This window comes from Dermacentor andersoni, chromosome 8, assembly GCF_023375885.2.
Source record: "Dermacentor andersoni chromosome 8, qqDerAnde1_hic_scaffold, whole genome shotgun sequence".
Classification (NCBI taxonomy): domain Eukaryota; kingdom Metazoa; phylum Arthropoda; class Arachnida; order Ixodida; family Ixodidae; genus Dermacentor; species Dermacentor andersoni.
Genome location: NC_092821.1, coordinates 108,694,250 through 108,707,842, shown reverse-complemented (window position 1 = coordinate 108,707,842; position 13,593 = coordinate 108,694,250). Strand labels below are relative to the sequence as shown.

The following is a 13,593-nucleotide window of genomic DNA, read 5'->3' as shown; positions in this document are numbered from 1 at the left end:
TAGGGAGGGGGGGGGGGGCGCAATCGCTAGAATAAAACGTCAGCGCCTTTCATTCGGCGCCCCGACGTATAGCCAGGACGGTGGCTGGGTGCGAGGACATAACTCGTGCGCTGCCACACAAACACGACACGCCGAACCGCTGACCCAGTTTTCACGGCAGCTGTGCAGTCCGCTCCTGGTGTTCTTGTTTGCCTTCCTTCAACGGCACGTGGCACGATCATTTACTTGCGGAAAAAACTGCGATAAGGGATCGGGGGGAACGCGCAGCGATGACGACAACAGTCGCATAGCCCTAGAGTCGAGAGTGCGCCAGGACGGTAAACGACGAGAAGAAGGCGAACGACGTCGGCAGAATAGTGTCGCGCGAACGTCGCAAGAGCACTCACTCTACTTAACCGCGTCGCTGAGACGAAGAAGTTTGAGTTCTTTCTTGAGAAAAACCGCCGAATCGCCTTTACGGGTCGTTCGAGTTCCTTAATTCGTCGGTATAACCGCTGGGGAGGAGGTTTGCAATATAAGGCTTGCACCCAGGCCCCAGTTGCGTACACACAACACACGACGCACTGACGCACGCACATAACGCATGCGTGCGCCGCGGGGTCACACCGCTCACGTCATGCTCACACGCTCACACCACGCCGCGATTGAAATTAAATTAGATTATGGGGTTTTACGTGCCAAAACCACTTTCTGATTATGAGGCAAAGCGTAGTGGGGGACTCCGGAAATTTCAACCACCCGGGGTTCTTTAACGTGCACCTAAATCTAAGTAGACGGGTGTTTTCGCATTTCGCCCCATCGAGATGCGGCCGCCGTGGCCGGGATTCGATCCCGCGACCTCGTGCTTAGCAGCCAGTATTCGGCCAACGAAACGCGACAGTCGGAGGAAGCCGCTCACGATGGTGGTTCCCATAGGCGCACGTGGAAGCAAGGTGTTGCATTGTGGTATACCGCGAGGGTGAGCGTAACTAACTTTATTTTTCTTTTTTTTTTTGAGCAGTATAGGCGGTGTCTAAGACCCGATGTCTATGACGTATTTCCTGCCCCCGATGAGATCGCTTCCCACGCGGTAAACCGGCCAACGCGTCGCCATTCCAGATCCGCATTTTAAATCCAGTGAAGTCTGCACACCGGGCACCCATTACTGCTTCTGGTTGCAGGTGTAGGGTAGCTAACCGGGCACGTACTTGGTTAACCTCCATACCTTTCCCTCTTCGTTTCTTTCTTTCTTTCTTTCTTTCTTTCTTTCTTTCTTTCTCTCCCTCTCTCTCTCTTTCTGGATGCAGGCGAAGGGGTTGCGACCGTCGCAACCACACGCTGCGATTGTCGCGACTTTGCCACTGTCGCGTTTCGTTCTGCCAGTACTGTGCCTCTTCACCTTTACTACAAAGAATCTGAAGGAAGAGGCAAGTTTTTTAGGTAGTGCTCCATCTGCACGCTTTCCGTTACGAAGGGACATAGGGACGTGGGCTGTTCGCAAGTAGTGAGCAGGATTTGATCAGAAAGTATCCCCGGGGTAATCGAGAAAGATGGAATGAAAGCAAAGCCTGCTTGTTCTTGGTTTTTCTTCTTCAAATACACGTTTCCCGTTAGGCACTCACGCGGTCAACCTCATTATCATTCCATCTCGCTCGTCTACGCACCTCCAACCCCGCTTCCCCACCCTCCGGCCTTTTCTACCTTTATGTCTTTTGCCCCTGAATATTATGGCGCTATATCTACCCGAGCGAAATGATTACACTATATATAGGCACTCGCATTCGTCGGCCGACCCTCAAGCCTACGATATGTAATTCAAGGAGAAAAATGACAGCTGGCACTTATTGCGGTAGACGAAGGACCTTTCGGTCCCGCACTGCCATTACCGCACTGTCAGCGAGCACACTTGAATGGAACCCGCGTTACTTAGTGTTAGAAACGTTCCGCGAGGTTATCAGCAACGGCCAACCCACCCGATTAGGTCACGGCGCAATCTCGCAGTACCATACGTTAAGAGGCAGGCAAACAGCTCTACTTGTGCCTGTAGGCTACGCGGTTTATGCGGGCTCAGCGTATTTTCTGGGCTACGCACCTCGCCGACAATAAAAAAAAAAAGGGAGCATACTAAGGGGGCAAGGAAGAGAGACGGTGACCTTGCCTTTATTATTTAGGCGCGTATCCAGACACGGAGTTGCGTGCGTGTGCTGCAGGTCGTGCTGTACTAACTCGCTCGTCGGTCTCGAATCACGCATGAGAGGCGTTCCGTCTGTGACTCACGTCACGGAGCGTTGGCAAACGTGCCTGCAATAACATGTTCGTCTTCACTTGATGGCGTAATAAGAGGAGCCCGGTTGGGTTGCGTGACGGCGGCAGTCCGGCCTTTTGAGAAGGGAAAAAAATATATTTGCCACCAGAAAAGAAAATAGAGAGGTTGAGAGGAAGAGCTAGCGAAGTGCATATAAGAGTGACCTGCATAGAAGTAAAATACAGTAGACGGCTTTTGTTAGGAACTTTGCGCTTGCAAGCCCTGTAATGTCTCTCTATCTATCTATCTATCTATCTATCTATCTATCTATCTATCTATCTATCTATCTATCTATCTATCTATCTATCTATCTATCTATCTATCTATCTATCTATCTATCTATCTATCTATCTATCTATCTATCTATCTATCTATCTATCTATCTATCTATCTATCTATCTATCTGTGTTTGTCTGTCTGTGTTTGTGCGTGTGTGTTTGTGCGTGTGTGTTTGTGTGCTTCTCAACACGCACGGCGCATCTTGGGCGCCGATAACACACGTGGCACCGAGCTAGAAAATAACGTACTTAGTTGGATAATCCACCCGCCCTGTCACCAAGGGAATGCTCATACCGTCCATCCATCCACATCCCTCTATCGCACACGGCTAGTGCTCGTGAGAGAGCAGGCGAGCAGAGAGAGAGAGGCCACTCGGAGCGCTCACCTCTTCGACGGTGGCGAAGTAGTCGACGGGGAACTCGTCGTACAGGAACTGGTGCACGATGGCCGTCTTGCCGACTCGGGCGGCTCCGAGTACCACGACCCGGTACTGGTCCTTGGCCGGGTGGTGGTGGTGGTGGTGGTTGTGCGCGTCTTCGTGCGGGGGCTGCAGCGCCGACAGCGACGGTACCTGGCCCGTGCTCGGCATGGCGATTCTGGGCCGCCGGTGAGCCTGACTACCAGTGACGGGGAGGACGACGACGGAGTCGGCAGCTGCCGGATTAGACGCACTCTTTGTCACAGGCGGCCTCGCGGAGAGTTAGGCGCACCTGCGAAGAAGCGCGAACAAGAAATGGCGAGATTAACGCGGTGTTGGGTACGGTACGTGCCCAGAATGGGCTCACAAAGCATTCTTGATATGGCGCTGCGTGATACACAAGACCAACTGCGCAGTACGTACGAAACTTTATTTTATTTATTTTTTTATTTTTTTGCTGTGGAAAATAGACGAATGCGCAAGATGAGGCACTGTCTAGCTCGATCTCTCCAGAGCAAATACATGAATATAGTTACGGGAATTGTCACGCAGTTTAGTTTTGTGTTAACGTTGAGAGAAAAACGTGGCGGACGATGTCTGTAATTAACGATTAGGCTAATCCATAAGGAATGCTTACAGCTAAGACCAAAGACAGCAAAAACAGGGTGTTCGACGTAGCCGCGACGGATGGCACCGCTTTAGCGTTGCAGTGGAATTCCCGACATTTTTTTGTGTGTGTGTGTGGAGTTGCCGCAGACAATACCCGATTTGGTTTTCATTGTGTACGAAACTAGTAGTTAACAACCGCGATCGCTGTATTAAACATAAAAAATACTGCTTCGCTGCAAACTTTAGGCGCGAACGAGCTTGTGGTTTTTTTCTAGAGGGACTCATCTGCATCTGGCCGTTATTTTTATCAAACGCTGAGCAGTGCATCTCAGCCATCCGCCGTGGTTTCGTAGTAGCTATGGCGCTGTACTGCCGGTCTAGACGCCTTTGGTTCGAACCCGCCCAGGGCCTCCGCACTTAAATTGGCGGCGAAATGCGATGAAACCCATGTATGTGTATTTAGGTGCACGCTGTACAATCCGAGGTAGTCGTAATCTCTCCGGAGAACCCGCCACCACTACGACGTGCCTCGTAAACAGATGATGGTTTTGCCGCGTAAAATCACATGATTAAAAAAAACTTAAAATTCGTTATTTTTAGCTGATAAGCGATTAACGATACCAAAGTTTATACGGTCAAAACCCTTGAGGTGAAGGCTAACTGGTGGCCTTGGCTCAAAACTTCCCGTAAACTTAAAGGCAGCGAAGCCACTCGTTTTCGTTTATTTTTATTTTTTCTTTAGCGCCCTTTCTGGCTCTGAAAGTCTCCAGTAACGGTAGGGGCGGCCGTTTCACTAGTGATGAGGCGTAATTTATTAATCCATCTTCACCTGACAGTTCCTCCTTCGTGTTCATAGAAGAAATGTGCACCTGGGAGTAAAGAGCCTAAGCCAGAGATTCACGATAGTTAAGAAAAATAAAAAGCAATAGAAAATAAAAAAAATAACACTTCACAATCATTTTTCACTCACTAGGCTATGCGGGAAGTGACAAATCGAATTTTCTCACGGCTTTCTTCTTTTTTCTTCTTTTAAGTGCTCGTGAGTGTCTTACGTTTTCTAGCGAATTGCTCGCCTGAACAGATTCCCCTCTCCCGTCATCGTCCTTCACTCATGCAACCACACCACGGTGCGGAGAAACCGGCGAGAAATACTTTACTCGTTTGCCAACAGTGGCAATCACCTAAAAACAATATTAGATCAATGAATAAACCCGAGTAACGTAGCCTTCGCGGACCGCCACAGCGCAAGGTTTTTCTCGCGTACTGCATCCCCACCTGTAGCGGCAGGCAGGGGAAAACCCTCGCGTTCCTAATGACCCACTTTCAGCGCAGCCGGTGAAAAAAAGAAGCAATGCCGCTTTCCCACCTGGCAAGGGCATTGCAGTGTAGCCAGACCCCGCTTATGCAGCGGAAACGGTTCGAGGCTATCGTATTTCATTGACTTTGCGTGCGCGTTGTCGAAGGGAAACGCTGCTCCCAACAGCTGCCGAACTGCAACGTTGGCTCGCCGATTCGTTTCGGGCCGCGTTCTGTACCGAGGCTCGAATTATTTATGCGTTTTCTGTTCGCGCGTGCTCGTTCCATATGACACGTGTAGGGCGTGATGGGGTGCGAGAACATTGGAAACTTTCGAATAACGAATCCAAAGTTGCCGCACCATTCAATTCGGTCTTCGAAAATATAATAGTCGCCATTCGGTAAATAAAGATATCTTTTTTTTTTCGCATACTTCCTGAATGTTCGAGATCGTCACACGTGCACGCGATGAAACACAAGAATCGGTGGTTCCAAACACGCGAAAACAGTTTCGTTCTTGGACCCTATACATCATCATCATCATCATCATCAGCCTGGTTACGCCCACTGCAGGGCAAATGCCTCTCCCATACTTCTCCAACAACCCCGGTCATGTACTAATTGTGGCCATGTCGTCCCCGCAAACTTCTTAATCTCATCCGCCCAGCTAACTTTCTGCCGCCCCCTGCTACGCTTCCCTTCCCTTGGAATCCAGTCCGTAACCCTTAATGACTATAAGCCTTAATGGCGATAATATATGCGCTATATATGCGAGGAATATGAACAGAGTCTAAGAAAGCAACGTATACACAACGCTTGCTGCAGAATCGGCCAACGAATGAGCAAGAGCGAAAACGCAAAGGTCATGGAGCTCAACAAGAGACACATCCAGTTTGTTACCCTATGTAGAAGTATTTAAGTTGAGTGACGGAAAAGGAAAAGGAAAGAAAGATGGCGATAGCATTGAGGCTGCCACTTCGTACGGAAGTGCACCCCTAAACTACTGTAGCTCACGTTGGCCTTTTGGACTTCAGGAACTGGAGTTACTGGACGTATCGTTTCCTGGGCCCATGCGCCAAGTGCAAGTACGGTGCAAGTACGTTTGCAACCGAGAACCGCTAGGAATACGGGGGGATCTCACGTGGTGCGGATGCAAAAGACGCCGGACACCGTAGCGAGGCACCGATACAGAGGAAAGGAACAAATACACATAACAGCACGAATGGCCTCGAGGCCTTAACCCGACAGCGCTGACGGAATGGCGCGTCGAGCACCGTTTTGGGGGTGGGCTTTGAGATATATATATATATATAGAGAGAGAGAGTAAATGACAAATGAAAGGTAGAGAGGTTAACCAGGACTGAGCCCGGTTGGCTACCCTACACTGTAGAAAGGGAAAAATGGGCGGAAAGATTAAAAGAAGAGAAAGTCCACTGGCGATATAATTCAGTCCGGGTCACAGATGTTGACTCAATCCGGTAGCTTTCAAATATCGCGGCAGCGCTTTTTCGGCCTTTTGTAGCTTCGATATGCGAGGCCATGGTCCCAAGATCTTGTTCAAGGTGAACGCTTTCTATCTAACTGATTGAGAGCTGTGCAGAGGTCATGTCTTTCATGAATATAGCCTGGGATGGGGACACATGCACGTCGATTGCCCCGTGTGTGTGTCTGCTCTGTTTTCCCGTAACCTCACCCGGGCGCAGGAAGTAACTCTTCGGAGCCTTGGGTCTGTAGTAGCCCTAAGATCATCGGTCACCTGTGCTTGGCGGTGACCGAGGGTGTCAGGGCTACTGCACCACCGATTCCCGCGAGAACGTCAGACACTCGATCGACACCGGCCTTTGGATGTGTCTCGCCACGGCCGCTCGGACACAAAGGCTGGACGGAAGCCAGACTCACCGTAAAAAATTACGACCGTTGGGTGAGGTACGACAAGTTTGCGAATACGCTGCTGCATTTTTGCACCATGCGTGCAGACTTGGAAGCTTTCGTTTAACTTTCTGTATGCCTTGCGGCTAATCCTCCCAAAAGAAAAAAAAAAATAAGCAATTACGAACCTGGAAGGGAGCGAAAGAAACTAACGCCATACAAGTTGCTGAGAACAACTCACAGGGGAAACCATTGGGGTCAATGCGCGCAAGAAGATCACGTGGGGCGCTGGAAACTGGTTACTGCTTTGGGGGAGACTCCTTAAGATCGCGCTAATCGACGATTTCTTGAGGGTGATCCTTAGTTTGTGCAGAATAAGGACGCAACAAACAACCTACACTCTAAATGTTGTTTGTGCGGGTCAAGAGTATTGGCCTGTTCCGCTAGAGCTAAAGATCATCGGGTACTTTTGAATAAACTGAAGCTATTAAGCGTCTATTGTATGCCGTGAATCATCTGCGTATGAACATAGGGGCAAGAGCAAGGACAACGATATTTCTTGAACTTTAAAGAGCCGTAAATACAATTCTGTTTTTATTGGCTTCAGATACGGACAGTCCGTGTAAAGCTTGCGTTAAAAGGTGTAGAAAAGTGGGTATCGTAAAGCGCACTCTTAGAGGAAACGTCTCGTTTGTGATACGTGACTGTGTCCTAAGCGTCGCATTTCTGGCACATTGTCCAGTAAAAAAAAAAAATATGAAAACTGTTTACACGAAGAATTAAACAGGCACATAAGAATGAAAAACTGGTCTAAAGCTTCATGTCATATCTAAAATATGATCTACGATAGAATGTTGATATTGTGTTTTAGTTAGCCATCAACCGGTGCTCTTAACGCAGTGCTGTTATTGCGTGATCACCCAAAAATATACGAATGAACAACTTATTATCAACCGTCCCTTTACAATATTATCGCCTCTATATGGTTACGGCAGGCAAGACGAAAAAATAAAATAACGCGCGCTTACTGCTAGCACTAACATATGGCAGGTGGGTGGACAAGAGGTGACCATCATCATCAGCAGCAGCAGCCTATTTTATGTCCACTGCAGGGCGAAGGCCTCTCCCTGCGATTCTCCAATTACCCCTGTCCTGCGCCAACCGATTCCAACTAGCACCTGCAAATTTCCTAATTTCGTCGTACTACCTAGTCTTCTGCCGCCCTCTACTGAGCTTCCCTTCTCTTGGTACCCATTCTGTCACCCTAATAGTCTAACGGTTATCTAATCTGCGCATTACATGACCTGCCCAGCGCCATTTTTTTCTCTTTATGTCTATTAGAATATCGTCTAAGAGGTGTTATCGTCAGAATATAGAATATCGTCACAAGAGCTGATATTTGTCGGCAACTAGAACTGCCAACTGAAACCTCCGACGAAACCATCGCTTACTGCTAGATTGCATTCTACAACTACAGCTTATCAGGGCAGGCAGACATGCAGAACGTAACGGCACACTTCCTTGAGAACTCTCTCCGATCAATACCCACGTTCCAAACTTATCGGCGACAACTGTATCAAAAAGCGATGCCCTAACCGGCAAAGCTAAATCTGCGGTCTGTTCTTGTTCGACGAACAGGGCTCCAGAATAACCTGATGGACGCATTAAGGCACTCCTCCCTTGTTTGCTTTGAGCGACGGCGCCGACCTTCCCTACAGCAAGATGTGGCAGCCATACAATATAGGTCACCGCCTCCGCCACAGATGTACGATCGCAAGTGGCGACCTTCCGAGCTTCGTTCACGCTCAAGGGCATGAATAAGCAAAATAATAATAATGTTTTCACTATACATTACCTATTCTTTTGCTTGACCAAGGAAGCGTCGGCGACGGTGGCATACGAATAGATGTCGTGCTATGTCCGTGAAATGTGCACTGCGCGTTATTTGGCTTCCTGCCTACTCGAGAAGGTCGCGTACAGCTGAGCGCCTAACTGACTGCGCGTTATTTTTGTATCTTCCTCGCTCTAACTAACTCGCCGATCGATATAGCTATTGGAACATCGATATTATGCCGCTCTGTTAAAATATTAAAGGGCGCTGTCGCGTTAGGAGCAGTGCGCGCGAAGCCCCAGTCGAGTGCTAAGGGAAACATCAGATCACCATTCCGTCGTGCATTACATTTGCGATATGACACGAGGGCTTAGACTAACTTCCAGGCCATATGGTGACCGTTTAACGAGTCGGATGGACTTTTTTTTTTTTTGCTTTCTCGGTGAAGTTTAAAAAACGTGACACTTAGGAGTCTAAGCTGTTACCACTTACATCCAGACGGGAACAGCGCTAAGTACGATGATTACAAAGAAACACTAAAAACGACGTGTTGTGCTGGTATCGCTTTTTACGTGCCTTTGTCTTTGCATTTAGCGCTGTTCCAGCTTTAACATGAATAAACAACTTGCCGATGCCTTCACGATACGGGGCGTGCATGTAAGGGGACGTGAATGTATGGAGATGTGTCTGTCACGGGACCTGCCTGACTAGACGCGCTAACTACAGAGTCCATTATAGGCGACATGCAAGAGAACGAGAACACCAGCGAAGAAGAAGGAAGCAACGTGTTGCTTTGCAAGTGTATTCGTTCTGTTGCGCAATGTGTGTAGTGAATCTGAGTCGCCGCGCCTCCATTCCCACTTTTCAACCTGCGCCCAGTATTGCGAGCAACACAGACTCGGAGATTGGCGGCATGTACTTGCGCGCATCTCGGAAGACGCAGAAAGTAAACACTGCAGCGGACGAAGAGGACCTTGCGGTAAAACATAAAGAAGTGGTCCGTGAACAGATAGCGCTATTATTAAAGGATCAAGCAAGCGATATCGTGGTTTGCGCTGTGATAGTAGGCTGCCGTCTCTCGTAGTAAATGAGCTCAAGCCATACGGAACCGCACGTGTCTTGCGATCCTTCTGATTAGTACAAAATTACTGTTTCGGCTTGTATATATATGAAAAAAGTATTCTGAACACGGTGAAAACAACTTCGGATAAAAGAAAATAGCAAGCTGTCGATTTTTTTAGCCTTTCTTAACGCGGCTACCTAGGTTGCACGGAAGGCGGTCTTGTAGTTGACCAGTGTTGGGCCAATATGGCGCCACACTCACCGGACATTGGCCATACATATAATAGCACAACGACCATACACTAGCCGTCAATGACCATCATATAGATGGCCGTAAATTGTGCTGGCCATATAAATAGCAAGTAAAATGACGACACATTAGCCACAATAGCGCCTAAAAAGCTTGGACGTATCCAGGACAAACGTGAACGTTGCGCTGCTTTCTGACTGTACCGACCAACTAAACCAAGAATGCTGCATCCACGAGTCTCCATGAGTCTGTTCACCATGCATCACCCCATATATGTTGGCAGTATGCCGCCCACACGATAACCAAATATTGAATATTAACGGTTTCGTTAACGTCGGGCCAACATCGGTCTACCTTTTCCATGCTGCTAGAGTATATAGTCCCTGGATTGCGAACACATCCTCTGATGCATGACGCTCGTTTATGCTAGCCTAGAATTAGCGGCGCAATTCTACGCCCAAAGCCTTCTCTGTCTCACACGGGCAGCTGTCACTGTGGTTCATTAAAACGCGATATGCTCAAAAAAAAGAGAAAAAGAAAAGATCAACGCTGCGCGCGTTCTAACACCTGTTTTCGTGTGCACACACCGTTCCGCAGAGGCATCGGTGCAGTTGGCACAGTACGTAGAGCCCTGTGCTTGTCTGTGGTGCGCAGTGGGGCGGATTTTGCCTCAGCCGGTGCCACAAAGTACGGTGCTCATTTCGCCACAAATTAGAAAACCAACAGACAGGCCCCCTCCCCCCGCCCTTCGGTTAAACAGTTTTCGATACTGGCTAGATAAGGCTTCCACATGACGGAAAAGAGCTTCATCTGTAAGGCTCGTTTAAGAAACTATGGCCTCACAATGCGCGTTCTCTTCGTTCTGTCACAGATCGATTGCTGCGCACAGAATCGCGCGGCAAATTCCTCGCCTACTCCACCTATACCTGTTTCTTAGCGAAATTAAACTTAAGTAAATGAATTAGCTATCAAAGCATTCGGTCGTGGAGAAAATCGCATGAATGAAGACACGACAGTGAGATTTGAATCAATACACGACTCTTTTTTTTCACCTATACGTAAATTTGAGATGCACTTAGCAGTCTTGAACTACACGTAGAGGAAAGGCCACACATAGGAACGTGAATCGCAGGTGTGTATTCAGATGCACAGCTCAGTTGACCTCTTCCCTTAGAAAGGGGTAAGCTAATCTCGCTCCTCCTTACATGTTAGACTGTGCGCTTGCCCGATAGCTTTCTTTTATGTTTTGTTTGCCTATCTAAACCGAAATAAAGGAAGAGACTTAGTGAGCCTAATTTGTGGTTACTACTCTTTTTCACATAGTAATAACATCGGCAATGAGAATACTGTAAGTTGAAGACAAACATCCCAGGTTCATCAAGCTGGAGCGAAGTGAACTAAATATAGTAAACGAAATGCACATTTAGTCCGAGACAGGTTGCATCACATGCCGACAAAACGCGCGGAGAAGTTGCATCACACGCGATATTGAGCCCCGAACAGACACAGGAGCCCGCAATACAGTCCCAGAATAATTGTGTTTGTTTTTGTGTATGTGTTTATTAACAGCGACAGTATGAAAAGTCTGGCTACTGAAGAGAGAACCATACTAAAATTGTAGCTAAATGCAAAAAAAATAAAATAAAAGGAATGCACACTAAACGAGACAGCAACAAAGATGAAAAAGAAATCAGTCTCTGACAAGCACTTGGAGTAAATGAAACTCCCACCACTAAATAAGTGCATGACACGAATTTATAACCATCATTACATATATGCCCAATTCACAATCGGAGCATTGTATGCGCGGAAACTCAACATACTCGGTGCCCACGAAGAAAGATCCGAGTTCCCAACAAAGGGCGTAGGAAGCGGATAACTCAGCGCGATATCAAATTGATCTCCGGAGACAACCAGCATTTCGAAGCCCACTCCACCGTTCTGCACCCTTCTTCCCAAGCTTCACTTACCCGCGCAAACTCAGAAGGCGACTTGCCACTGTGCACTTAGCAGGTTGCTGCTCCACAGACGCTGTGAGAAGAAGGCAGGGCCAGAACGAAACGAACCACGCTCAGAGACCCCCAGGAGCCCCCGACGACGTCGACTGCGGTCCTTCAGCTGATCGCCTTTAGCTGCTGCCCGATGACACCGACTACTGCGACTTCGAAGGCGCGTGTGCGAGAAGAACGGCGGCGCACAGCAGCCAGCCCCTCCCCCTCTTCCCACCTCCCCCTCTTCCCCGGGGCCAGGCGACAAACCCAGGCGCCGAGCACGTGGCTCGGGACCGAGGGGCTGTGACGTAGGTCGGCCGCGCCGGGTCAACAGCAGCAGCAGTAGCTGCAGCTGCGCCGACAAAGACGGGTAAAAGAAGAGAAAAAGAAAAAAGAAGGGTGTGCGGAAAGAAAAAATGGAGGCTGTGAGAAAACGGACAGCTTCTGGAACACGCGCGTGTAACAGTGCCGACGCGCATAAATAAGTTGATCCTGGCTTTTTTTTTTCTTCTTTTTCTCCCTCATTTTTTTATAGCGCGAGAAAAGAAATGAAGATGATAACAAATGCAGAGAGGGAGAGTGACGAAGGGAAAGGTAGGACATCGAGCCAAGATAACGAAGGAGTAAAATGTTCACTGTGAATACGAGATGGATATGTGTGCGAGAGCGGGCATGAACCGCTGAACTCGGCCAGACCAGACTAATGTTTCTGTATTTGTGCCTTCTCCTATCTATCTATCTATCTATCTATCTATCTATCTATCTATCTATCTATCTATCTATCTATCTATCTATCTATCTATCTATCTATCTATCTATCTATCTATCTATCTATCTATCTATCTATCTATCTATCTATCTATCTATCTATCTATCTATCTATCTCTAGGCCTGTCTGTCTGTCTGTCTGTCTGGCTGGCTGGCTGGCTGGCTGGCTGGCTGGCTGGCTGGCTGGCTGGTTGGCTGGCTGGCTGGCTACCAATTACCTACCCACCTATCTAGGCATCTTTCTAGCTGTCTGCCTATGTTGCCGTCTATCTGATAAACGAAAGATGTTCATAAAAGGTGCAAAGAGAAAGGGAGAAGAAGAAAGAAGAAAGGAGGCAAGCAATTCTGAGTGCACCACAGCGAGATACAGAGAAACAACGGTAGAGAGAAAGAGAGAGAGAGAGTGAATGGGGAACAGTCCGCATCTGAGCACCGCTTTCGAGTCGCGTATAGAGGCCACGAAAACGACCAGCTGCGCGGGCGTCTCAGCTCCTTCTATCAACGACGGCTTTTCTTTTCTTTTTGTTCCTTTGCCGACTCCCTTTCTTAACATTTGCCCTCTTTCTAAAACATTTCGGCGTTATTTCACTGTTCCCTTTCTAGCTTTTTTTTTCTTCTTTCTTTTCTTGCTCTCTTTTTTTTTTCCTTCTTCGTCGATCGCAGCTGCGGCAGCCGCAGGGCGTTGTTTGTCGTCCTTCCCTCCTCGCCTCCTCTTCGTCCTCGCTGGCTTCTAGAAAAAAAAAAGTACGTACGATTCGTCGCCGCACTCGGCCTTACCGGGCGGCGCGTCTCTATACTAACACGCTACTGTGCCCGGCAGTACTACAGTACTTTAACCCTGCTTTCTCTGGGGAGTGCCCACTGTGTGGTTACGCGTTCCCGGACGTTTTCCACATGGTGCGGGCTTGCCCTTCTAACCCGGCTTGCCCTGCCACC

General features: G+C 48.3%; 1 protein-coding gene across 2 annotated transcripts in view; it reads right to left on the bottom strand.

Moving 5' to 3' along the window:
- Positions 1–13,593, bottom strand: part of LOC126529238 (GTP-binding protein Rhes-like) — a 92,683-nt gene that overhangs the window by 14,309 nt on the left and 64,781 nt on the right. Inside the window, exons 1-2 of one of the 2 annotated variants that reach the window (XM_055069716.2) lie at positions 11,869–12,273; positions 2,949–3,273 (exon numbers count right to left, since the gene is read on the bottom strand). In XM_055069716.2, coding sequence (XP_054925691.1) covers positions 2,949–3,152 — 204 coding nt within the window. In that variant the 5' untranslated portion in view covers positions 3,153–3,273; positions 11,869–12,273. Of the gene's footprint in view, positions 1–2,948; positions 3,274–11,868; positions 12,274–13,593 lie in introns of those variants that run through there. The other variant, XM_050176840.3, reaches the window with a different exon arrangement.